General features: G+C 39.7%; 1 protein-coding gene across 1 annotated transcript in view; it reads right to left on the bottom strand.

The window, feature by feature from the left end:
• Positions 1–25,056, bottom strand: part of LOC140679211 (guanine nucleotide-binding protein subunit beta-like protein 1) — a 95,507-nt gene that overhangs the window by 25,047 nt on the left and 45,404 nt on the right. Inside the window, exon 6 of the mRNA XM_072914193.1 lies at positions 14,060–14,275. Within this exon, the coding sequence (XP_072770294.1) occupies positions 14,060–14,275 (216 nt within the window). The remainder of the gene's footprint in view (positions 1–14,059; positions 14,276–25,056) is intronic.

Genomic DNA, 25,056 nt, shown 5'->3' with positions numbered 1-25,056 from the left:
AATTGCGCTTTAGCGCCCCCTAGGAAGAAAACACAGACAACTGCTCCTAGGAAGAAAACTCAGACAAAACTGCCTGTAACTTCCAGTAGGAATGTCTTAGAGACATGAAACAAAAACCTCTATGTAGGTCTCACTTAGACCTACATTTCATATATTGACAACCCCCAGCAAAAATCAACAGGTAAGTTTGCAATTCCCCCTTCAAAACAAAAGTTTTGTAAAAACCGGTCACCTTTTTTCAAACATTATCTCCTCTGAGCGCGTTTGTCGTGTCGGCTTCAAACTAGCACAGGAAAGAGATTGAACCCTTCAGATTAAAAGTTGACGAAAGAGTTTTAATTACTGCTCCGATTTGGATTTTATGTGACGTCAAAGTCGGTCCCGTCCATCGCTGCTTGCAGCTTTAATTTTACTTGTTTTGCAAAGTCTTGACAAGCCACATTTTCTTAATTTTGCTTAGTTCAAATAAAATACCCCTCATTTTTGTATTTTTTTTTTCCTTGTTTGTGAACACTGACTTTTTGCAGTGTAAATAGCTTCTTGGCAAAAGTAAACATGTACAGTACATTGTGTGTGTGTTTGTTGCAGAATATGCTTCATTTCTAGGGAGGCTAGGCCATACAGCAGATAAGGGCACTTGAGAGCCATGTGTATTACATTAACCACCATTCCTGCAGATATCTACTTCAGCGGGCCTTGATAAGGTCACTCCAACAAAGCTTCACTAAATCACAACTGCGCTGTGTTGTGTCTCATTTAGTTTCCTCTCGATTTCCAAAGCAGCTCCATCGATCAGTCCCTGTCAGCCAGCCCCATAAAGCTGGGCCATGTTGAAGCGGTAATTTGTGAGGAGTGGGATACTGCGGTGCTTACGACCTCCTCAACCTTTATTGCAGCTTCCCACTGTGTCTACTGTTCCCTTTACTGCAGATGTGTTTTTTGTTTGGTTAAGGGGCCTCTGAGGTTTTGATATTTTTATTACCTCTCAAGGGTCATCTGTCAGGACCTGGGGCCCGAGTACGCCACCCAGCAGTTCCCCCCTCTGCCCACCCTCGAACTATCGCCACACAAAATACTTTTGTGGGAAGAACCGGGCTTTGCTGTCTGGATGTCACACTGAGCTGCACTTAGGGGTAATTTAAAAGCCCCTGTTGGATGATTTTTGCGCTTAGTGTGTTTTTTCCCTGTCATCCTCCTGTATTACAATACTGAATCAAAATGTTGCTGCTTGAACATCATTTTCAGTTTATCGAATCAAATACACAATAGCGATTTTCTCTTTCGACACATTTCAAGGGTAAAACAAAAATAAGGTTTTGCAAATCTTTCTAATTCAAGCATACATTTGTGAAAACAATGGAAACCAACACAACACTGACGGTGCCGGAGTGCACTGCAAAAACTGAAATCTAAGTAAGATTAAATATCTCAAATAAGGGTGATATTTGTTTATCTGATAAGATATTTCTTCTCACTAAGCAGATTTTATGTTAGAGTGTTTTACTTGTTTTAAGTGTTTTGGTCCTAAATCGGGTCGGCAACCTTTACCAGTCAAAGAGCCATTTTGACCAGTTTCACAAATTATAGAAAACAATGGGAGCCGCAAATTTTTTTGGAAATTTTAAATGAAATAACACTGCATACAAAGTTTTTTTTTTTGCTTTGTGCTATGTATAAACCAGGGGTCTCAGACACGCTGCCCACACCTTTATGTGGAATTTGAAAGCTGGTGCGGCACGCGGGTTTTAAATGAATGGCTCAGCGTCATGCGTGCCGTGATGGTACAGCATATAGCACCCACTACAGCCAGCGTGCCTGACCAGCCACACGTTGTATGGGGCTTCCGCTTGCTCGCTCAGTAGGTGACAGCAAGGCATACTTGGTCAACAACCACACAGGTCACACTGACGGTGGCGGTATAAAAAAAAACAACTTTAACACTCTTACTAATAATGCGCCACACTGTGAACCCACACCAAACAAGAATGACAAACAAATTTCGGGAGAACATCTGCACCGTAACACAACATAAACACAACAGGACAAATACCCAGAATCCCATGCAGCCCTAACTCTTCCGGGATACATTATACACCCCCCGCTACCAAACCCGGCCCACCTCAACCGACTCACAGAGAGGGGGGGGGGGTGTATAATGTATCCCGGAAGAGTTAGGGCTGCATGGGATTCTGGGTATTTGTCCTGTCGTGTTACGGTGCAGATGTTCTCCCGAAATGTGTTTGTCATTCTTGTTTGGTTTTGGTTCAAAGTGTGGCGCATTATTAGTAAGAGTGTTAAAGTTGTTTTATATGACCACCGTCAGTGTAACCTGTGTGGCTGTTGACAAAGTATGCCTTGCTGTCACGTATGTTTGCAAGTAGAAGATGTATATTGTATAACAAGTGTTGGGCTGGCACGCTGTTAATAATACAGATTGTAGAGGGCGCCAAATGTTGTACCATCATGGCACGCCCTTATTATAGCCGTAAGGGTGAAAATCGGTGAATATTAATCCCGGGAGTTTTCTGCGAGAGGCACTGAAATCCGGAAGTCTCACGGGAAAATTGGGGGGGTTCAGCAAGTAAGCTGCTGAGCCGCATCAGAGTGATCAAAGAGCCGCATGTGGCTCCGGAGCCGCGGGTTGCCGACCCCTGTCCTAAATGATCTCAGTAAGATATTACAGCTTGTAGCTGAGATTTGATGACCTATATTGAGTAAAACATGCTTGAAACTAGAATATCAAGTGTTGCAAAGCTGTGTCATCAACACTCACAAGTATAAAACTACTTTTTTAAAGTCATCATTTCTTATTTCAAGCATGAAAAAAAAAATTCATGACTTTGACACAATTGTGTGTCATAATTAAAACAGATGACAGCCAAATGGACTTTGCTGTTTTATTTTCAATGAAACAATAGAAAATACGCACTCATATAGTAGTGCACTAGTTATTAGTGAGAATATACTTATTTTAAGGTATTTTTGGGTTCATCGAGGTTAGCTAATTTTACTTGTTTTGGAAAGTCTTGACAAGCCAAATTTTCTTGTTATATTGGCAGATAATTTTGCTTAGTTCAAGTAAAATAACCCTAATTTTTGTATTTTTAGGGCCCGCATGGCCCATTGTAAAAGGAATCCCAACGGGAGTCCTTTTACAATGGGACATAAGGACCTATTGTTTTTCTAAGGTTTTATTATTATTCCGCCGCCTCTTTGAGCACTAATTTGACCCACTTAACATGCTTCAAAACTCACCATATTTGACCCACACATCAGGACCTGCGAAAATTGTCTTTTAATAAAAAAAACGAACCCCAAAACTCAAAATTGCGCTCTAGCGCCCCCTAGAAAGAAAACTGCTTATAACTCCCAGTACGAATGTTGTAGAGACATGAAACAAAAACCTGACTTGGCTCACTTAGCCCTACTTTTCATTAATTAATTTCCTCGGGCAAAAATCAACAGGAAGTTGGCAATTCCCCCTTCAAGACAAAAATGTACTAAAAACAGTCACTTTTGCCTCTTTGAGCTGTAATTTGACCCCCTTAACATGCTTCAAAACTCACCGAACTGAACACACACATCAGGACTGGCAAAAATTGCGATCTAATAAAAAAACCTAACCCCAAATCTCAAAATTGCGCTCTAGCGCAATTTTTGAATTAAACGCAGAAAAAACTGCTCCTCGGAAGAAAAAAATGACAAAACTGCCTGTAACTCCCACTGGGAAGGTCGGAGAGACATGAAACCTCTATGTAGGTCTCACTTAGACCTACATTTCATAAATTGACAACCCCTAGCAAAAATCAACAGGAAGTTTGCTATTCCCCCTTCAAAACAAAATTTTTGTAAAAACCGGTCACCTTTCTTCAAACATTATCTCCTCTGAGTGCGTTTGTTGTTTCGGCTTCAAACTAACACAGGAGAGAGATTGAACCCTTCTGATTAAAAGTTGGCGAAAGAGTTTTGATACCTGCTCCGGTTTTGATTTTATGACCCTTCAAAGACCCGCTGCGCTGATGCTGCTACGCTGCTGTTTTTTTAAGATGGCCGCTTAAAAGCATGAAGCACCAGCGTGCCCACACAATGCAGACAAGGTAGGTACACTAGACAAAAGTATTGGGACAATTCGGACTAAAAGTAGACAAAAGTATTGGGACACTTATGACGAAAACTGAACAAAAGTATTGGGACACTTACACTGGAAAAAATTATTGGGACACTTAGGAATACCACTGAACAAAAGTATTGGGACACTTGGGACTACAACTTGACAAAAGTATTGGGACACTTAGGACTACCACTGGACAAAAGTCTTGGGACACTTACACTGGACAAAAGTATTGGGACACTTACGCCTAAACTTGACAAAAGTATTGGGACACTTAGGACTACAACTGGACAAAAGTATTGGGACACTTCGGACTACCACTTTAAAAAAGTATTGGGACACTTGGGACTACAACTTGACAAAAGTATTGGGACACTTAGGACTACCACTGGACAAAAGTCTTGGGACACTTACACTGGACAAAAGTATTGGGACACTTACGCCTAAACTTGACAAAAGTATTGGGACACTTAGGACTACAACTGGACAAAAGTATTGGGACACTTCGGACTACCACTGGAAAAAAGTATTGGGACACCTACACTGGACAAATGTATTGGGACACTTAGGATTAAAACTTGACAAAAGTATTGGGACACTTGGGACTATAACTTGACAAAAGTATTGGGACACTTAGGACGAAAACTGGACATAAGAATTGGGACACTTAGGAATACAACTGGACAAAAGTATTGGGACACCTACACTGGACAAAAGTATTGGGACACTTAGGACTACAACTTGACAAAAGTATTGGGAAATTTAGGACTAAAACTGGATATAAGTATTGGGACACTTAGGACTAGCACCTGCCAAATACGCGGGCCCGACCAATGCTGCTTGCAGCTTTAATTTTTCTTGTTTTTGAACACTGACTTTTTGCAGTGTGTGCAACATCATCTCCAGGTTCCTCAGCGTCTCCGGTTCATGGAGGTCGGCTTGAAAATGGGAGCGTTCCCGTTTGCTTATGAAATCAGGGAAAACATGGCTTCTAATGAGGCACTAAGACTTCTAAGGCGTTGACGGTTATGCAAAATGAATTATGGGTTCCACGCTCAAGCATTTGCACAGGTATTGGTGAAATAAGGGGGCTTCTGTGAGAAAGTATCCGCATGTACTGGAAAAGGGCAGTTTACCCTCAGTACAAAATAATATTCAACGTTTATTTTAACTGCTAAATGAGGTACTGTGGGTGGAAAGGAATTTGGTATTACTGCAAAGTGATCATTTTTATCCTGTTATCTTTTTATATTAGGTGGCATTCTAACAATATTATCCAAGGGTAACAGGCGAGTATATTTTAAAGTTTATGTGGGCGGTGTTGGGAGTCCTGAGTGACATATCCATAGTGACCTCTCCAGCACTTGGCCCCCGGCCACACCAATGCTGTGTGGCCAGCAACTGATTTACGGCCAAGAACCTCCTCAAGCTCTTACCATTTGGCTCCTGTTTATTTGCAAAAGGCAATACTTCTCTCCCGCTATCTATGCAAGTGTAATATTTGTACCGTTTTTTTTGACTAATCATCTTTCATTAGGACACTAGGCCTCGGCCTAGGGATGTCCCGATCCAGGTTTTTGCACTTCCGATCCGATACCGATACTGACCGATACTGGCCTATCCGAGCATGTATTAAAGTTTAAAGTTATTTAGCCTACTTAGTTGTCAGAATCATGTTGAAAAGGGTTTTAGTACTCTTGATAACAACTAGCCAGCTGAATTAGGGGAGTTTGAATAATACACAATGGTTGGTAACAAGAAACTGACCTGTTTATTCAAGGATAAACACAAAATAGACAAAATTATACATGACAAACAGAAATGGCATCATTGAACTAGGGCTGGGCGATATGGCCTTTTTTTAATATTGCGATATTTTAAGGCCATATTGCGATACACAATATATATCTCGATATTTTGCCTCAGCCTTGAATGAACACTTGATGCATATAATCACAGCAGTATGATGATTCTATGTGTTTTGATTGATTGATTGAGACTTTTATTAGTAGATTGCACAGTGAAGTACATATTCCGTACAATTGACCACTAAATGGTAACACCCCAATAAGTTTTTTAACTTGTTTAAGTCGGGGTCATGATACAGATATATACTATCAGATATATACTATCATCATAATACAGTCATCACACAAGATGATCACATTGAATTATTTACATTATTTATAATCCAGGGTGTGGAGGGGGGCGCCGGATGTAAGTGTCAAAAAGACAGCCAAAAGAGTTTGATATGAGAATAAATCTAAAGTTAAAATATAGGGTAGAAATGCACCCATTTGCAGCAAATGTAGTCTTGATTTTCAAAATGTTCTTTCAAGGCTTGCATGTCTACATTAAAACATTCTTCTTCATACTGCATTAATATATGCTACTTTTAAACTTTCACGCAGAGAAGGAAATCACAACTAAAAAAAATCACTAATTTTTTCATACGGCGTTGATGTGGAAATTTTTGCCTCGGCATTTTGATGGTGTGGACGTGTGGCACCGAATGGAGATAAGCGTCTCGACAGACGTCACAATATTTGAACAATGATGACGAAAACTGTTTTCTCTGTCGTGTCCGTGTGTCGAAAATTGTTATGCGCTTATTTTTTTATTTGATTTTGTGCGTGGCATAGATTTGCTATGCGCAGAGGACGCTTAAACAGTGCGCAATTGCACAGGCGAGCACCTTAGAGGGAGCATTGCTCGCACGGCTGCGCTAGCATCACAGCTGACGTTAGCCATGCTGCTACCTCTCTGCTCAAGGAGGGCGTATACGTATGTGACGTATGACGTGACAGTATGTGACGTGTGTAAGAAGGTGCACTTGCTGTCTGTGAGAGGGAGACACAGGAAAGAGTGAGAAGAGCCTGTCGTGTAATGCCAGCAGCTAAAAGCAACTGCGTGAGAATCCACAGACCTGTGGATGTGTTGAAGGTGTGCTGGAAAATGCGGAACGGAAATTACGGAGCAGCAGAAAAGTGGAATGTATTATTTAAATCGGTGCGTTGGAAAACACGGACCGGAGTTTTTTTTTTTAAACTGGATCTGGATCGGCATTTTCCCATGCCTTGCCGATACGCAATTTTATATCGGATCGGGACATCCCTACCTCGGCCAATAACAAATTTTGCCGGACGATATATTGTCCCTCAAATTATTGCTGATAAAGGATGTTATTGTCAGCATTATACGAACATTAAGTATCTTGTCTTTGCAGTCTATTCAATTTAATACAAGTTGAAAAGTAGAGATGTCCGATAATATCGATAAATGCTTTAAAATGTAATATCGGAAATTATCGGTATCGGTTTCAGCCTCCCGATTTTCCCGGGAGACTCCCGAATTCCAGTGCCCCTCCCAAAAATCTCCGGGGGCAACCATCCTCCCGATTTCCACCCGGACTACATTATTGGGGGCGTGCCTTAAAGGCACTGCCTTCAGCGTCTTCTACAACCTGTCGTCACGTCCTCTTTTCCTCCATACAAACAGCGTGCCGACCCAGTCACATAATATATGCGGCTTTTACACACACATGAGTTAATGCCATGCATACTTGGTCAACAGCTATACAGGTCACCCTGAGGGTGGCCGTACAAACAACTTTAACACTGTTACAAATATGCGCCACACTGTGAAACCACACCGAACAAGAATGACAAACACATTTCGGGAGAACATCCGCACCGTAACACAACAAAAACACAACAGAACAAATACCCAGAACCCCTTGCAGCACTAACTCTTCCGGGACGCTACAATACACCCTCCCCCTCACCCCCCGAATTCGGAGGTCTCAAGGTTGGCAAGTATGCTCTAGTATACTCTAGACCAGGGGTCGGCAACCCGCGGCTCTAGAGCCGCATGCGGCTCTTTAGCGCCGCCCTATTGGCTCTCTGGAGCTTTTTAAAAAATGTATGAAAAATAGAAAAAGATGAGGGGAAAAAAATCTATTTTTTTGTTTTATTATGGTTTCTGTAGGAGGGCAAACATGACACAAGCCTCCCTAATTGTTACAAAGCACACTGTTTATATTAAACATGCTTCACTGATTCGAGTATTTGGCGAGCGCCGTTTTGTCCTACTAATTTTGACGGTCCTTGAACTCACCGTAGTTTGTTTACATGTATAACTTTCTCCGACTTTCTAGGACGTGTTTTATGCCACTTCTTTTTCTGTCTCATTTTGTCCACCAAACTTTTAACGTTGTGCATGAAAGGTGAGTTCTGTTGATGTTATTGACTTGTGTGGAGTGCTAATCAGACATATTTGGTCACTGCATGACTGCAAGCTAATCGATGCTAACATGCTATTTAGGCTAGCTATATGTACATATTGCATCATTATGCCTCATTCGTAGCTATATTTGAGCTCATTTAGTTTCCTTTAAGTCCTCTTAATTCAATTTATATCTCATGACACACTATCCGTATGTAATATGGCTTTTAATTTTTTGCGGCTCCAGACAAATTTGTTTTTGTATTTTTGGTCTAATATGGCTCTTTCACCATTCTGGGTTGCCGACCCCTGGTCTAGACTGAAGCTGGGTGCCTTCATTGTTTTTGTAGCTGTTGTTTTGAGGCATGTTTAAAACAAATAAAAAATAATGCACTTTGTGAAAGTCAAAGTATAGTATTTCTCATAGTTGTAGTGGGTATCAGGATTATCTCAAGGAGAGCATGTCCCAAATTCCAAGCTGCTGTTTTGAGGCATGTTAAAAAAAACAATGCACTTTGTGACTTCAATAATAAATATGGCAGTGCCATGTTGGCATTTTTTTCCATAACTGGAGTTGAAGTTGTTCTCTTATTTTGGAAAACCTTGTTTTTGATTGATTGATTGAAACTTGTATTAGTAGATTGCACAGTACAGTACATATTCTGTACAATTGACCACTAAATGGTAACACCCCAATAAGTTTTTCAACTTGTTTAAGTCGGGGTCCACGTTAATCAATTCATGGTAAAGTTACATTGCTGATTGAGACGTGGATGATTGATGAGCCTTTTGTTTGCTTTTGTGTATTGCTGCACCATGTTGGAGCCATTCCGAAGTGCAGTGGTCTGTGGCTTTATATCAATATTTGCCTGTATTTGTTTGATTGATTTTTGTTTGGGTGGGGGAAAATTAAGAATGTTTGAGTTTATTTGGAACATGCAAGCATACAACATGATGCATCACAATTTCCAGTTTCTCTTTTCAACATGTTCGAAAAGGAGTAGGAAGAAGCAGAGCTTATTTAATCCTACCCCTTCTTTTTAACATAACAGTTGCTAAAACTTTTGTTCACTTCCCGTTCTCAATTTATTCACAATATACTCCATAAGTAATCACAACAAAAATAAATAAATAATAATTGGTGACGTACCGTATTTTTCGGATTATAAATCGCAGTTTTTTTCATAGTTTGGCCGCGGGTGCGATTTATACTCTGGAGCGACTTATGTGTGAAATTATTAACAAATAATATTATCTATCTCATTCACGTAAGAGACTAGACGTATATCAGCAATCGTCACACACACACACGTCAACCAATAAAAATTTGGTGGGGGCGGGTCATGGCAGAAGTGCATTGTGAAAAAAAAGATGCTACCTGCTACTTCCGTACCTATGAAAATGTATCATTTTAAGCATGTTCTTTTTGTTCTAGTTATTTGAGTGACTCTTACCATAATATGTTACGTTAACATACCAGTTGGTTATTTATGCCTCATATAACGTACACTTATTCAGCCTGTTGTTCACTATTCTTTATTTATTTTAAATTGCCTTTCAAATGTCTATTCTTGGTGTTGGCTTTTATCAAATACATTTCCCCAAAAAATGCGACTTATACTCCAGTGCGACTATTATATGTTTTTTTTCCTTCTTTATTATGCATTTTCGGCCGGTGCGACTTATACTCCGGAGCGACTTATGCTCCGAAAAATACGGTACTTGAGTCATATTGCCAACGTAGTGCAGTCTACACGTATCTCTTATGTTTGACTGCCATCTACTGCCCACACTTATTATTACACCATGTGCCAAATAAAATAGCTTCGAGGTAGGTAAGCTCAACCAAACGTACGCACTGTCGAGTTTTGAGGGGGGAAAAAAGGATTTTAAGTGCGCCTTATAGTCCGGAAAATACGGTAAATACTTTTTCAAGCCACTGTACTTGAATACAATCATAATAAACATATGTGAAGTAGAGATGTTTGAGTGTTGAGTGTAATCGAATCAAGGAATTCCAAATTGATGCTACTGCTCTATGATGTAACTAATGTAAACATCTACTGTATTTTTCGGACTATAAGTCGCAGTTTTTTTCATAGTTTGGCCGGAGGTGCGACTTATACTCAGGAGCCACTTATGTGTGAAATTATTAACACATTAGCGTAGAAAATCAAATAATATTATTTATCTCATTCACGTAAGAGACTAGACGTATAAGATTTCATGGGATTTAGCGATTAGGAGTGACAGATTGTTTGGTAAACGTATAGCATGTTCTATATGTTATAGTTATTTGAATGACTCTTACCATAATATGTTACGTTAACATACCAGTTGGTTATTTATGCCTCATATAACGTACACTTATTCAGCCTGTTGTTCACTATTCTTTATTTATTTTAAATTGCCTTTCAAATGTCTATTCTTGCTGTTGGCTTTTATCAAATACATTTCCCCCAAAAATGCGACTTATACTCCAGTGCGACTTATATATGTTTTTTTCCTTCTTTATTATGCATTTTCGGCCGGTGCGACTTATACTCCGAAAAATACGGTAAGTCATATTTCATATGATGAGACAAGTAAGATTATTTTGAGAATGAAAGAATGGATGTAAGAAATACATTCAGAATGTTTATCATGGTTCTTCTTCTTTGTACTTTGTAAACACTTTAAAGGCCTACTGAAATGCGATTTTCTTATTTAAACGGGGATAGCAGGTCCATTCTATGTGTCATACTTGATCATTTCGCGATATTGCCATATTTTTGCTGAGAGGATTTAGTAGAGAACATCGACGATAAAGTTCGCAACTTTTGGTCGCTGATAAAAAAAGCCTTGCCTGTACCGGAAGTAGCAGACGAGTAGCGTGACGTCACAGGTTGTGGAGCTCCTCACATCTGCACATTGTTTACAATCATGGCCACCAGCTGCGAGAGCGATTCGGACCGAGAAAGCGACAATTTCCCCATTAATTTGAGCGAGGATGAAAGATTCGTGGATGAGGAAAGTGAGAGTGAAGGACTAGAGGGCAGTGGGAGCGATTCAGATAGGGAAGATGCTGTGAGAGGCGGGTGGGACCTGATATTCAGCTGGGAATGACTAAAACAGTAAATAAAGACAAGACATATATATACTCTATTAGCCACAACACAACCAGGCTTATATTTAATATGCCACAAATTAATCCCGCATAACAAATCCATATAACCCGCAAATACAACTCAAACACCTGCACAACACACTCAATCCCACAGCCCAAAGTACCGTTCACCTCCCCAAAGTTCATACAGCACATATATTTCCCCAAAGTTACGTACGTGACATGCACATAGCGGCACGCACGTACGGGCAAGCGATCAAATGTTTGGAAGTCGCAGCTGCATGCGTACTCACGGTACCGCGTCTGCGCATCCAACTCAAAGTCCTCCTGGTAAGAGTCTCTGTTGTCCCAGTTCTCCACAGGCCAATGGTAAAGCTTGACTGTCATCTTCCGGGAATGTAAACAATGAAACACCGGCCGTGTTTGTGTTGCTGCATGCCGGCCGCAATACACCGCTTCCCACCTACAGCTTTCTTCTTTGCTGTCTCCATTGTTCATTGAACAAATTGCAAAGGATTCACCAACACAGATGTCCAGAATACTGTGGAATTTTGCGATGAAAACAGACGACTTAATAGCTGGCCACCAGTGTTGGGACTAACGCGTTACAAAGAAACGCGTTACTGTAACGCCGTTAGTTTCGGCGGTAACTAGTAATCTAACGCGTTATTTTTTTTCATTCAGTAATTTAGTTACCGTTACTACATGATGCGTTACTGCGTTATTTTACGTTACTTTTGATGTAGTATCGGGTAGAAACAGAAGCGCTGCGGTGTCGTTCTTCTGAATCTTCCTCTGTCACAAGCCGGAGAGAAGAAAAGAGGCGCGGTCTATGTGTGTGTGGGTGTGGGGAAAAAAAGTTGTTGGCACGTTTAGTCCACACACAGCGTGGTCATGGCGAGCGGAGTAACGGAGGAGCTTGAACGCCCCCGCCATTGAATCGGTGTGTTTATAAGAGCAGACTCGGTTGTGCAAAACGAGGGTTTTAAACACATGCTGAACGTGCTTGAACCACGTTACAACATCCCGTCGCGCACCCACTTCAGCAATAAGATTGTCCCAGATCTTTATGAGCAGGAGAAGAAAAAAGTTGTGGATGAACTATCCCGAGCATCATCTGTTGCGCTCATGACAGACGGGTGGACGTCCAGCGGAACTATAAGCGCTCACTTCATCACAGCAGACTGGGAGATGAGAAGACACGCCCCCTCGACGAGAGTCACCTTGCGCAGGTACTGACACAAGCAGTGGAGGACTGGAAGATAAAGATATCCCAGTCACACGTGATAATGCCAAAAATCAAATAATTACAGAGAATGAGGCAGGACTGGGACCACAGATAGGTGCTTTGCACATGTAGTGAATTTGGCATCACAGAAGGGAATCTCAGTCAATAGGATGGAGCGCCTCTTTGGGAGGATCAGGAAGGTTTCTTACTTCCACCCAAGCACAACAGCTGCTCATGTGCTTAAGACAAAGCAAGAAATGCTAAAGCTGCCTGCTCATACATGATGTCCCAACGAGGTGGAACTCCACTTATGATATGTTGGAGCAGCAGGCAGCTATATACTCTGCATTGACCCACAACACCCTGAAGACAAATGTCACCCTGTCTGATGATGATGTGAGAGTGGCAGATGAGGTCCTCCAGGTGCTTAAACCTCTCAAAAGTGTTCCATCTCTACTGAGCACTGAAACTTCACCATCTGTGTCAATGATCCTGCCACTGAAAACAAGGATTCTACAATCCATGGCTCCAAGTGTGGAAGACAGCAGCATCACTCCAGATGTCAGGCTTTATGTTTCAAGGAAGATGATGTGCCTTCTTATGTTGCACTTTAACTTGTTTTTTATTCATGGTCATTGGTCCAAGTTTAAAGAAAGGAGGAATGCCTTTTTATGTTGCACTGTTTTTCATTAATTATGTTAAAAGGAAAATAAAAATGTATGTCAAGTTGATCAACAGATTGTATTATTCTCCAGTGCAATAACAGTACTGAAATGAAGGCTACAAGGGCATTAATGGGAGCTTTAAAAAAAAAGAAGAAAAAAAGAAGTAACTAAATAGTTACTTTTCACAGTAACGCATTACTTTTTGGTGTAAGCAACTGAGTTAGTAACTGAGTTACTTTTGAAATAAAGTAACTAGTAACTGTAACTAGTTACTGGTTTTCAGTAACTAACCCAACACTGCTGGCCACCATGCTGTCCCAAAATGTCCTCTACAATCCGTGACGTCATCATACCGAGACGTTTTCAGCAGGATATTTCGGCGCGAAATTTAAAATTGCACTTTAGTAAGCTATTGGCATGTGTTGCAATGTTAAGATTTCATCATTGATATATAAACTATCAGACTGCGTGGTCGGTAGTAGAGGGTCTCAGTAGGCCTTTAATTATGAATAGTTTCTTGAAGTGGATCATATTAGTACATTGTTTGATTGCTTTGCTTAATCCATTCCATCATTTAATTCCACATACTGATTTATATTGTATTGTATTTCTGATAACTTTGTCTCAAAAATAAACAAATGTTTAAAAAAAAAAAAAAAATTGACCTTTGACTTTAAATTAAATATTTAGGTTTTTATCTACTGACAATTTTATTGTCCACCAACCTGCAAGCTGTTCTGCCCGTCCAGGATCCACGAGGAGAGCTGGTTCTCCGAAGATCCCGATATGCCTCTCAGTACTTCGGGGTCGAAGGTCAGGCACATGAGAGGCTCGCTGTGAGCTTTGGTTTGACTCAACTTGGACTTCTGGGTTATGTCCCACAACAGCAGAGATCCATCCTCGTACCCGGCCAGCAAGACAGGTCCGGTACCGGAGTGTGGCTTAGGGAGGACGAGAACAGAACGAGAGAGAAAAAAGGAGGAAAAGTCAGAGATTAAGAGAAGCGTATTGTGAAAATGACCTTAATGGCTGTGTGATGCTGGAAGCTGAGCAGAGCAGAGGTTATCTATCTGGAAGCTCTTGCTGACACTTAAAGAGTCACTATGGGCTCCATTTGTCAGGCCGCTGCTCTCTTTACAGCACTCCATTACACGCCTCCTCACTTTACGCCTCATCTATATAACTGGGACATCCAGTTTGGCACTGGCTAATATAATGGACCAACATTTCCCCACAAATGTAATAAAAAAATATAATAAAAAATGTGCGGCAGCAGTTTTTATGGATCTAACTAAAGCATTTGACACAATTAATCACAATATTTTAATCAAAAAACTAGAACGATATGGCATCAGAGGGTTAGTCTTAAACTGGATAAGAAGTTATCTAATGAACAGGAAACAATACGTGAAGGTAGGCGAACACACCTCTACAACGCTAAATATATCCTGTGGTGTACCTCAGGGATCAATACTAGGACCTAAATTATTCAATCTATATATAAATGACATTTGTAAAGTTACAAAAGATTTAAAGTTAGTATTATTTGCGGATGATACAACAGCGTTTTGTTCAGGAGAGAACACACAGAAGATACTACAAATAATAACAGAAGAAATTAACACATTAAAAAGATGGTTTGACAAAAACAGACTATCGTTGAATCTCAGTAAAACTAAAATAATGCTATTTGGTAACAGTAGAAGAGAAAGTCAAACACAAATACAAATAGACGGAATAGAAATTGAAAGAGTAAATGAAACCAAATTTCTAGGTATAATGATTGATGATAAATTGAACTGGAAATCTCACGTAAAAAAATATACAACATAAAGTAGCAAGAAACACGTCAATAATGAATAAAGCAAAACATGTTCTAGACAAAAAATCACTTCATATTCTCTACTGCTTACTAGTGTTACCATATCTGAGTTACTGTGTAGAAATATGGGGAAATAATTACAAAAGTACACTTCTTTCATTAACAGTGTTACAAAAAAGATCAGTAAGAATAATACATAATGTTGGATATAGAGAACACACAAATCCTTTATTTATTGAATCAAAGATTCTGAAATTCTACGACATAGTGAATTTGCAAACAGCTAAAATGATACACAAAGCAAACTATAACCTGCTACCCAAGAATATACAACAATTCTTCTCAAAAAAAGAGGAGAAATATAATCTTAGGGAGAAATGTAATTTAAAACATTTGTATGCACGTACAACACTTAAGACCTTCAGTATATCAGTATGTGGAATTAAATGATGGAATGGATTAAGCAAAGCAATCAAACAATGTACTAATATGATCCACTTCAAGAAACTCTTCAAACTTAAAGTGTTTACAAAGTATAAAGAAGAAGAACCATGATAAACATTCTGAATTTATTTAACTCATCCATTCTTTCATTCTTTCACTCACAAAATAATCTTACTTATTTCAACATATGAAATGTAACTTACTTCACCAATTATTATTTATTTACTTATTTTATTGTGATTACTTATGGAGTATATTGTGAATAAATTGAGAACAGGAAGTGAACAAAAGTTTTAGCAACTGTTATGTAAAAGAAAAGGGGTAGGACTAAATAAGCTCTGCTTCTTCCTACTCCTTTTCGAACATGTTGAAAAGAGAAACTGGAGATTGTGATGTATCATGTTGTATGCTTGCATGTTCGAAATAAACTCAAACTCAAACTCAAACAAATACTAGTTTATCTGAAACACTGCACGAGCTGGTATTCAGTCACATTTAAACAGCTATACCTTAAAATACTAACATTTACAGTTTTTACTAGAGATGTCCGATAATGGCTTTTTTGCCCATATCCGATATTGTCCAACTCTTAATTACAGATTCCAATATTAACCGATACCTATATACACAGTCGTGGAATTAACACATTATTATGCCTAATTTTGTTGTGATGCCCCGCTGGATGCATTAATAAACAATGTAACTTTACCATGAATTGATTAACGTGGACCCCGACTTAAACAAGTTGAAAAACTTATTCGGATGTTACCATCTAGTGGTCAATTGTACGGAATATGTACTGTACTGTTTGGTGATAGCGGGGGGGTGTATATTGTAGTGCCCCGGAAGAGTTAGTGCTGCAAGGGTTTCTGGGTATTTGTTCTGTTGTGTTTATGTTGTGTTACGGTGCGGATGTTCTCCCGGAATGTGTTTGTCATTCTTGTTTGGTGTGGGTTCACAGTGTGGCGCATATTTGTAACCAGTGTTGGGACTAACGCGTTACAAAGTAACGCCGTTACTATCGGCGGTAACTAGTAATCTAACGCGTTATTTTTTATATTCAGTAACTCAGTTACCGTTACTACATGATGCGTTACTGCGTTATTTTGCGTTATTTTTTATGTAGTATCGGCTAGAAACTGAGAAGATCTGAGTGTTGCAGCGCTGCTGAAGAGGCGACAAAAAAGAGGCGCGCCGCGCGCTGTCTGTGTGTACGTGTGTGTGTGTGTGGGAGGGGGCGTGTCTGTGTCTACTATCAAGACGTCATGGCGAACCCCGAAGCCGAGTTTCTTAAAATGGAGATATTTTCAGTACGTTTCTTTTATCGACCACAAAGAAAAGAACATTTTAGTTGAATGTAAGTTTCAAATATGCTGAAACAGCTACAAAAACAACATGCTTCGACGAAGCTAGTAAAGAGACACACACTTCACCTCCACCTCCAACAGCGGCTGGATTTTAATGAGGCACTGCACACTGAAGGTACACACACTCTGTCAATTCTCTTATATACTCTTTCATTTTAGACTTTTAGAGTGTTTGATTATCACATCACTCTAAATGTTTAGACTATAAAGTTCACAAACCTAAAGAGGGATGCTAGTGGGCCAGGCTAATATTTCCTTTTCTCTAAACTAAGTGGGGAAATGTGTAGAGTGTTCTGGGCTTCAGACATGATTTTATTTCACAATTCCTTGAGATAAAAAAAACGCCTGGTTAGGCTTTATGTATGTAGTGTGTGCCTTTCTTGTTTTACAGCTATGTTGTTATTATGCTGTTTGTTACTTATGTATGTTAAGTTGCAGCTATTTAAAATAGTTTTGTCAATTTGTTCTGGTCTGAAACAAATTGGCCCTTTAAAACATATCTTTGTCTTTGTGTGTTGTATGTAGAGCACATTGCTTAGCAGAGTTCAGTGATGCAAATGCATGTCAAGTTGATCAACATATTGTATTATTCTCCAGTGCAATAACAGTACTAAAATGAAGGCTAAAAGGGCATTAAATGGGGCCTTAAAAAAAAATATAAGTAACTAAATAGTTACTTTTCACAGTAACGCATTACTTTTTGGTTTAAATAACTGAGTTAGTAACTGAGTTACTTTTGAAATAAAGTAACTAGTAACTGTAACAAGTTACTGGTTTTCAGTAACTAACCCAACACTGTTTGTAACAGTGTTAAACTTGTTTTTACGGCCACCCTCAGTGTGATCTGTATGGCTGTTGATCAAGTATGCTTTGCATTCACTTATGTGTGTGTAAAAGCCGCATATATTATGTGACTGAACCGGCACGCTGTTTGTAATGGAGGAAAAGTGGACGTGACAACACACTGCAAAAAGTCAGTGATCAAAAACAAGAAAAAAATTAAAGCTGCAAGCAGCGATGGACGGGACCGACTTTGACGGCACATAAAATCCAAACCGGAGCAGTAATTAAAACTCTTTGGTCAACTTTTAATCAGAAGGGTTCAATCTCTCTCCTGTGCTAGTTTGAAGCCGACACGACAAACGCGCTCAGAGGAGATAATGTTTGAAAAAAGGTGATCGTTTTTTACAAAACCTTTGTTTTGAAGGGGGAATTGCAAACTTCCTGTTGATTTTTGCTGGGGGTTGTCATTATATGAAATGTAGGTCTAAGTGAGACCTACATAGAGGTTTTTGTTTCATGTCTCTTAGACATTTCTACTGGAAGTTACAGGCAGTTTTGTCTGAGTTTTCTTCTTAGGGGGCGCTAGAGCGCAATTTTGAGTTTTGGGGTTGTGTTTTTTATTAGATCGCAATTTTTGCCAGTCCCGATGTGTGTGTCCAGTTTGGTGAGTTTTGAAGCATGTTAAGAGGGTCAAATTACAGCTCAAAGAGGCAAAATGACTGTTTTTAGTAAATGTTTGTTTTGAAAGGGGAATTCCTGTTGATTTTTGCTGAAGGATGTCAATGTATGAAATGTAGGTCTAAGTCAGACCTACATAGAGGTTTTTGTTTCATGTCTCTACGACATTTCTACCGGAAGTTACAAGCAGTTTTGTCTGTGTTTTTCCTAGGGGGCGCTAGAGTGCAATTTTGAGTTTTGGGGTTTGGTTTTTTGGTTAGATGGCAATTTTCGCCAGTCCTGATGTTTTTGTCAAATATGGTGAGTTTTGAAGCATGTTAAGGGGGTCAAATTACAGCTCAAAGAGGCGGCGGAATAATAATAATAATAAAACGCACAAAATACAATAGGGTCCTCTGTCCCAAAGGGACATTGCGGTCCCTAAATATACAAACATTTGTGGTATTTTATTCGAACTAAGCAAAATTATCTGCCAATGGAACAAGAAAATTTGGCTTGTCAAGACTTTCCAAAACAAGTCAAATTAGCTAACCTCAAATAACCCAAAAATACCTTAAAATAAGTATATTCTCACTAATAAGTGCACTTTTCTTGGTAGAAAAAAATAAAAAACATTTTTGCTCAATATGTTGAAAAATATTCTTAAATGAAGTAAATGCTAGTGCCATTATCTTGACATAATGATATATGCTCGGCATTACATTTGTTGAAACCAGCAAACTTATACTAAAAAGTAATTTATTGTTCTTAATGGAAAGGCAACAAGGCAAGCGCTTGTTACTCTCGGGGTCTCCTAGCCGCTCAGGCAAATCATATTGTCTAAAAATGCATTTTTCCATGGATAACATGACATCATCGCGCCAAGTGCGTGCTCTTTCAGTCAATTAGTGCGCATATATACAGCGCGGCCCCGGGGCAAATTTTTTTTAATTGTAATTTGGAAGATTTTATCTGAATGTGCATGAACTATTTCTGTTCAAATTTGTTTGAAATGTCACATGTTAAAAAATTTTTTTTTCCATGCTTGAAATAAGAAATGATTACTTTAAAAAAGTAGTTTTATACTTGTGAGTGTTGATGACACAGCTTTGCAACACTTGATATTCTAGTTTCAAGCATGTTTTACTCAATATAGGTCATCAAATCTCAGCAACAAGCTGTAATATCTTACTGAGATCATTTAGGACCAAAACACTTAAAACAAGTAAAACACTAACATACAATCTGCTTAGTGAGAAGAATGATCTTATCAGACAGAAAATAAGCAAATATCACCCTTATTTGAGATATTTCATCTTACTTAGATTTCAGTTTTTGCAGTGCAGGTTGTAGAGGACGCTAAAGACCCCCAATAATCTTGTCCGGGTGGAAATCGGAAGAATGGTTGCCCCGGGAGATTTTTGGGAGGGGCACTGAAATTCGTGAGTCTCCCGGGAAAATCGGGAGGTTGAAACCGATACCGATAATTTCCAATATTACATTTTAAAGCATTTATCGGCCGATAACATCTCTAGTTTTTACCATCCCATTTAAGACAAGTGGCGGCCAAGATCAAATAAATGTGTACCGCCACAAATAGATTTGGCGCTACTTGTGTGTCCTCCCTCAAAAACACATTATAACACATTAGAACTGTAGTTACTAGAGATGCGCGGATAGGCAATTTATTTCATCCGCAACCGCGTCAGAAAGTCGTCAACCATCCGCCATCCACCCGATGTAACGTTTGATCAGAACTGCACCCGCCCGCCATCCGCCCGAAGTTTTATTTACGGAGGCAATAATTGAGCATGGATTTCCAATCGCACTGGCTGATCACATGGGACAGTTAAATATTTGTAATGCAACCTTTAAAAATCATTACGCGGTGATCGCGGTCCCAAAAATAAACTTTTCTTGCATGATAATGTCCAGAAAAATTCGCTTTATATAACTATAGAGTCCTTTTAACGAATGAATTTGATGGTTTATCACAAACCTTAAATGAAAGAAGTCCTTTGTTCTCCTGCACCATGCGCGCGTGCGCTTTGGTCTTGCTTCGTGTTTGGTGCGCAATCCTGTCGGCTGTATTTCACAGCACGACATACTGTTAAAAGTGTTTATACTATTTATGCTTTCAAGTCCAAGTTAAAGAAATCTTGTTAAATGTTGACAGCATAACTACCATAATACAGAAGTATGTCCTTAATATTTTTGCAGTGCTATTTCTGTTGAAAAGTTCAAATATTACATTAGAGATGTGATGTGCCACTTTTCAAGTGTCTGATGGCTTAAATTAATTTTAATTAATTTTTCATATTTTGAATTCTTTTGAAAGGCTTACAAAAAAAAACTACATTTGAATTGTAATTCCATGCTATTGACAGGACTATTAATTTTAATGAAGTTAGCTTACCATGTTTACAGTATGATAATTGTGATAGAAATGTGAATTTTAGGCACAGAATATTTTTTACAATTGAACAAGGCAGTAGATTATACAAGCTTGGACAGAAAGTTAATAATGACACCAATTTTTTTTTTAATGGAATTGTTTAGTACTGTTTTACCATTTGTTTACTGTAAAAAGTGTTTATACTGTTTATACTTTCAATTAACAAATTGAAGTCTTGTGAAAGGTTGACAGGATAACTGGCATTAACTGTCAAAATAATTTCAAACTATTGAAGTTAGCTTACAGAATAAACATGTCAATCAACCCATATGATTTTTGCTGTAATATTTTTGTTTTGAAAAGTCACTGTGACTGATAGAAAAGTGATGGTTTTAGCAACATTTTAACCTGTCTGAATGCTAATAATCATTTTGCGTCGGGGGGCGAAGCCCTGAACCCTCCACCAGGACTTTGTCCTGGACCTACCGGGGCCTGCGGCCCTTGGACCCTGGCTACTAGGTTTTTCTGATTTCAAAAGTTGGCAGGTATGGTGAGGTTATAAAGCTTTTGCCTGTTAAAGAAAGGAGACTGATCCAATGCAGCACAGACTTTCGCGTGCCACGCTGTCACGACCCAGACGCACACCAGTGCGCAATCATATGGGAGCCGCGCTGAGCGCACCTCCAAGCGCGTCTCGCTGCCGGCGACGGCCAGGTATGGGCCCACGCTCCAGCGCCATCCATTTTCAGGGCTAGTTGATTCGGCAGGTGGGTTGTTACACACTCCTTAGCGGGTTCCGACTTCCATGGCCACCGTCCTGCTCTCTATATAAACCAGGGTGAGCCCCACCCCTTTCGTGAGCGCACTGCGCGCGGAGTGACCCCTGTTACGCGCCCCCGGCAACAGGGGTGGCGGGCAGGTAAGCTGCGCGGGCGGAGTGACCCATGTTACGAGCCCCCGGCCACGGGGTTGGCGGGCAGGTAAGCTGCTTACCTGCTGCGCGTGACGCCGGCCGCGGCGAAGGCGGACGAGGCGGGGTGTCGGTGCGGTGGGCGCGGTAGTGACCCTGGACGTGTGTCGGGCCCTTCTCGCGGATCGCCTCAGCTACGGCTCCCGGTGGGGCCCTCTCGGGGGAAGGGGCCTCGGTCCCGGACCCCGGCGAGGCGTCCCTTCTCCGCTCCGTAAAAGTGTCCATCTCTTGTCTTTTTTTTTCTTCTGTTGTGGCATATGCAGCAGGTGCCTGCTTGTTTTTCGTATGTGGGTAACAACATTTAACTATGTATATATATTTCCGAATTGGTTTAACTGCCCCCCGAAAAAAAAAAAAAAAAAAAAAAAAAATCTAATTAATCCGCCCGACCCGACCCGCGCGCGGATAAAATCTTATTTTTTTTAATTTCATCCGCCCGATCCGCGGATAATCCGCGGACTCCGCGGTTGTGCCCGCAAACCGCGCATCTCTAGGTGATATCCTTTACACACCGATGTCGCTTTTTTTATGGGAGTAACGCCTGAGGGATCGAAGGTCACGGGCCTAGCTGCTTACATGCAGTGATTTCTCCAGATTCTCTGAACCCTTTGATGACAATACAGACCATATATGGTGAAATCCCTAAATTCCTTGCAATTGCTAATTGAGAAATGTTGTTCTTAAACTGTTCAATAATTTGCTCACGCATTTGTTGACGAAGTGGTGTACCTCGCCCCATCCTTGTTTGTGACTGACTGAGCATTTCATGGAATCTACTTTTATACCCAATCATGGCACCCACCTGTTCCCAATTAGCCTGTTCACCTGTGGGATGTTCCAAATAAGTGTTTGATGAGCATTCCTCAACTTTATCAGTATTTTTTCAAAGATGTTGCATGCATCAAATTCCAAATGAGCTAATATTTGCAAAAAATAACATAGTTTTCCAGTTGCAATGTTAAGTATCTTGTCTTTGCAGTCTATTCAATTGAATATAGGTTGAAAAGGATTAGCAAATCATTGTATTCTGTTTTTATTTACCATTTACACAACGTGCCACTGGTTTTGGGTTTTGTATATTAATAAATGCGGACATTATTTCCACCACAGCACATGCAAGGCAACAGAACAGGTATGGTAAGAAACTGTATAAAAAAAATTGTGGTAAAAGCAAACACATTTTTTACAAAAAGCCCAGAGGGATGATAAAGCTGCGTCTGTCACTTTGACAGTCGGTGATAACCTCTCGGTGCTAATAAATAGAGTGTGCATGATCAGAAGGGCACAGGGATGGTGTGGAGCTGCCAATGCACAGAGCTTGTAAATCACTTCAATGAAAGAGAACAAGCAGGTGAACTGATAAAAAAAGCTGGAATTCATACAGTATAATTGTGAGGAAGGGAAAGAAATAGGACAAGCAGAAGGAGTGGAATACACTGCAAAAACTGAAATCTAAGTAAGATGAAATATCTCAAATAAGGGTGATATTTGCTTATTTTCTGTCTGATAAGATAATTATTCTCACTAGGCAGATTTTATGTTAGAGTGTTTTACTTGTTTTAAGGGTTTTTAGTAAGATATTACAGCTTGTATGACCTATATTGAGTAAAACATGCTTGAAACTAGAATATCAAGTGTTGCAAAGCTGTGTCATCAACACTCACAAGTATAAAACTGCTTTTTCAAAGTAATAATTTCTTACTTCAAGCATGAAATAAATCATGATTTGGACACAATTGTGTCTCATAATTAAAACAGATGACAGCCAAATGGACTTTGCTGTTTTATTTTCAATGAAACAATAGAAAATAGGTACTCATATAGTAGTACAGTACTGGAAAGAAAAAAAATGTAAAAAGAAAAACAATTATTTAAATTGTTATATGTATCCAGTGATTATACTATAAAGTTATTTTCCATTTAACTTCACCAGTTTTAGATTATTTTTATTCAAAATCGCTGAATTTTCACATTTGCCGTTCAAATACTGAGAAGAGACGGTGTGGTGAACAGCAGCCAGATGAGGCACGTCATTCAGTGCCTCAACATGGATTGCGCAATGACTCGGCCAACTGCTGGTCTGCTGTGCAGTGTGACCGTATTGCTATATGAACTATATTATATATTTCCATAGTTTAGTTAGCTGAGGTATATAATGTACAGTGTATTTTGTCAACAACTGTATGTGTGTAACGTATTTCTTGTGCTGAGCGATCATAAAACTGCTGCGAAGACGCACTGTGTGAGGCTCGCAGTAATCCCGCCTCCTGGTGCCGGTTAATGCACCCCCCGACGGGAGCGCCACACCAACCAAAGCCCACACCCAAACCCTCCACGTGCAAGACCGAATCCACCCAAAAAAAAGTCACTTAACAAGAAGCCAAAAAGTGCAAAAACAACAATGCTCGCGTTGGAGGAGCCGTGAACGACTGCAGGGACACAACATTAGGTACACCTACAGACTACAGCATGGATTTCATATTTCATTCATTCACAACTCCTCCAACACCAACACCACTGTTCCCGCACTTATAAGTAAAGGTAAGACCATAATAACGTTTTTTTAATTAAATGTGCTTTTTTTGTGTGCTACAGTTTGTATGTGTAAAGTTAAAGTTTAGTTAAAGTACCAATGATTGTCACACACACACTAGGTGTAGTGAAATTTGTCCTCTGCATTTGACCCATCCCCTTGATCACCCCCCTGGGAGGTGAGGAGAGCAGTGGGCAGCAGCGGCGCCGCGCCCGGGAATAATTTTTGGTGATTTAACCCCCAATTCCAAGCCTTGATGCTGAGTGCCAAGCAGGGACGAATGCTGGTATGAGCTTTTAAACATAACCCGTTAACTGCTGCCAATCAAATGGTGAATAAGATACTCTTTAGGGTTCATGTTTGTAAATCTGACTGTGATGAAGTCAGTGCCTCACCGCACGTCACTGATATATATATATATATATATATATATATATATATATATATATAAATCAATCAATCAATCTTTATTTATATAGCCCTAAATCACAAGTGTCTCAAAGGGCTGCACAAGCCACAACGACATCCTCGGTACAAAGCCCACATAAGGGCAAGGAAAAACTCACCCCAGTGGGACGTCGATGTGAATGACTATGAGAAACCTTGGAGAGGACCGCATATGTGGGTAACCCCCCCCCCTATATATATATATATATATATATATATATATATATATATATATATATATATATATATATATATATATATATATATATGTATGTATGTATGTATATATATATGTATATAATAT

Source organism: Nerophis lumbriciformis, linkage group LG12 (assembly GCF_033978685.3).
Source record: "Nerophis lumbriciformis linkage group LG12, RoL_Nlum_v2.1, whole genome shotgun sequence".
In the NCBI taxonomy this organism is placed as follows: domain Eukaryota; kingdom Metazoa; phylum Chordata; class Actinopteri; order Syngnathiformes; family Syngnathidae; genus Nerophis; species Nerophis lumbriciformis.
The sequence above is the reverse complement of the archived record's forward strand: the minus strand, read 5'-3'. Positions and strand labels throughout refer to the sequence as shown.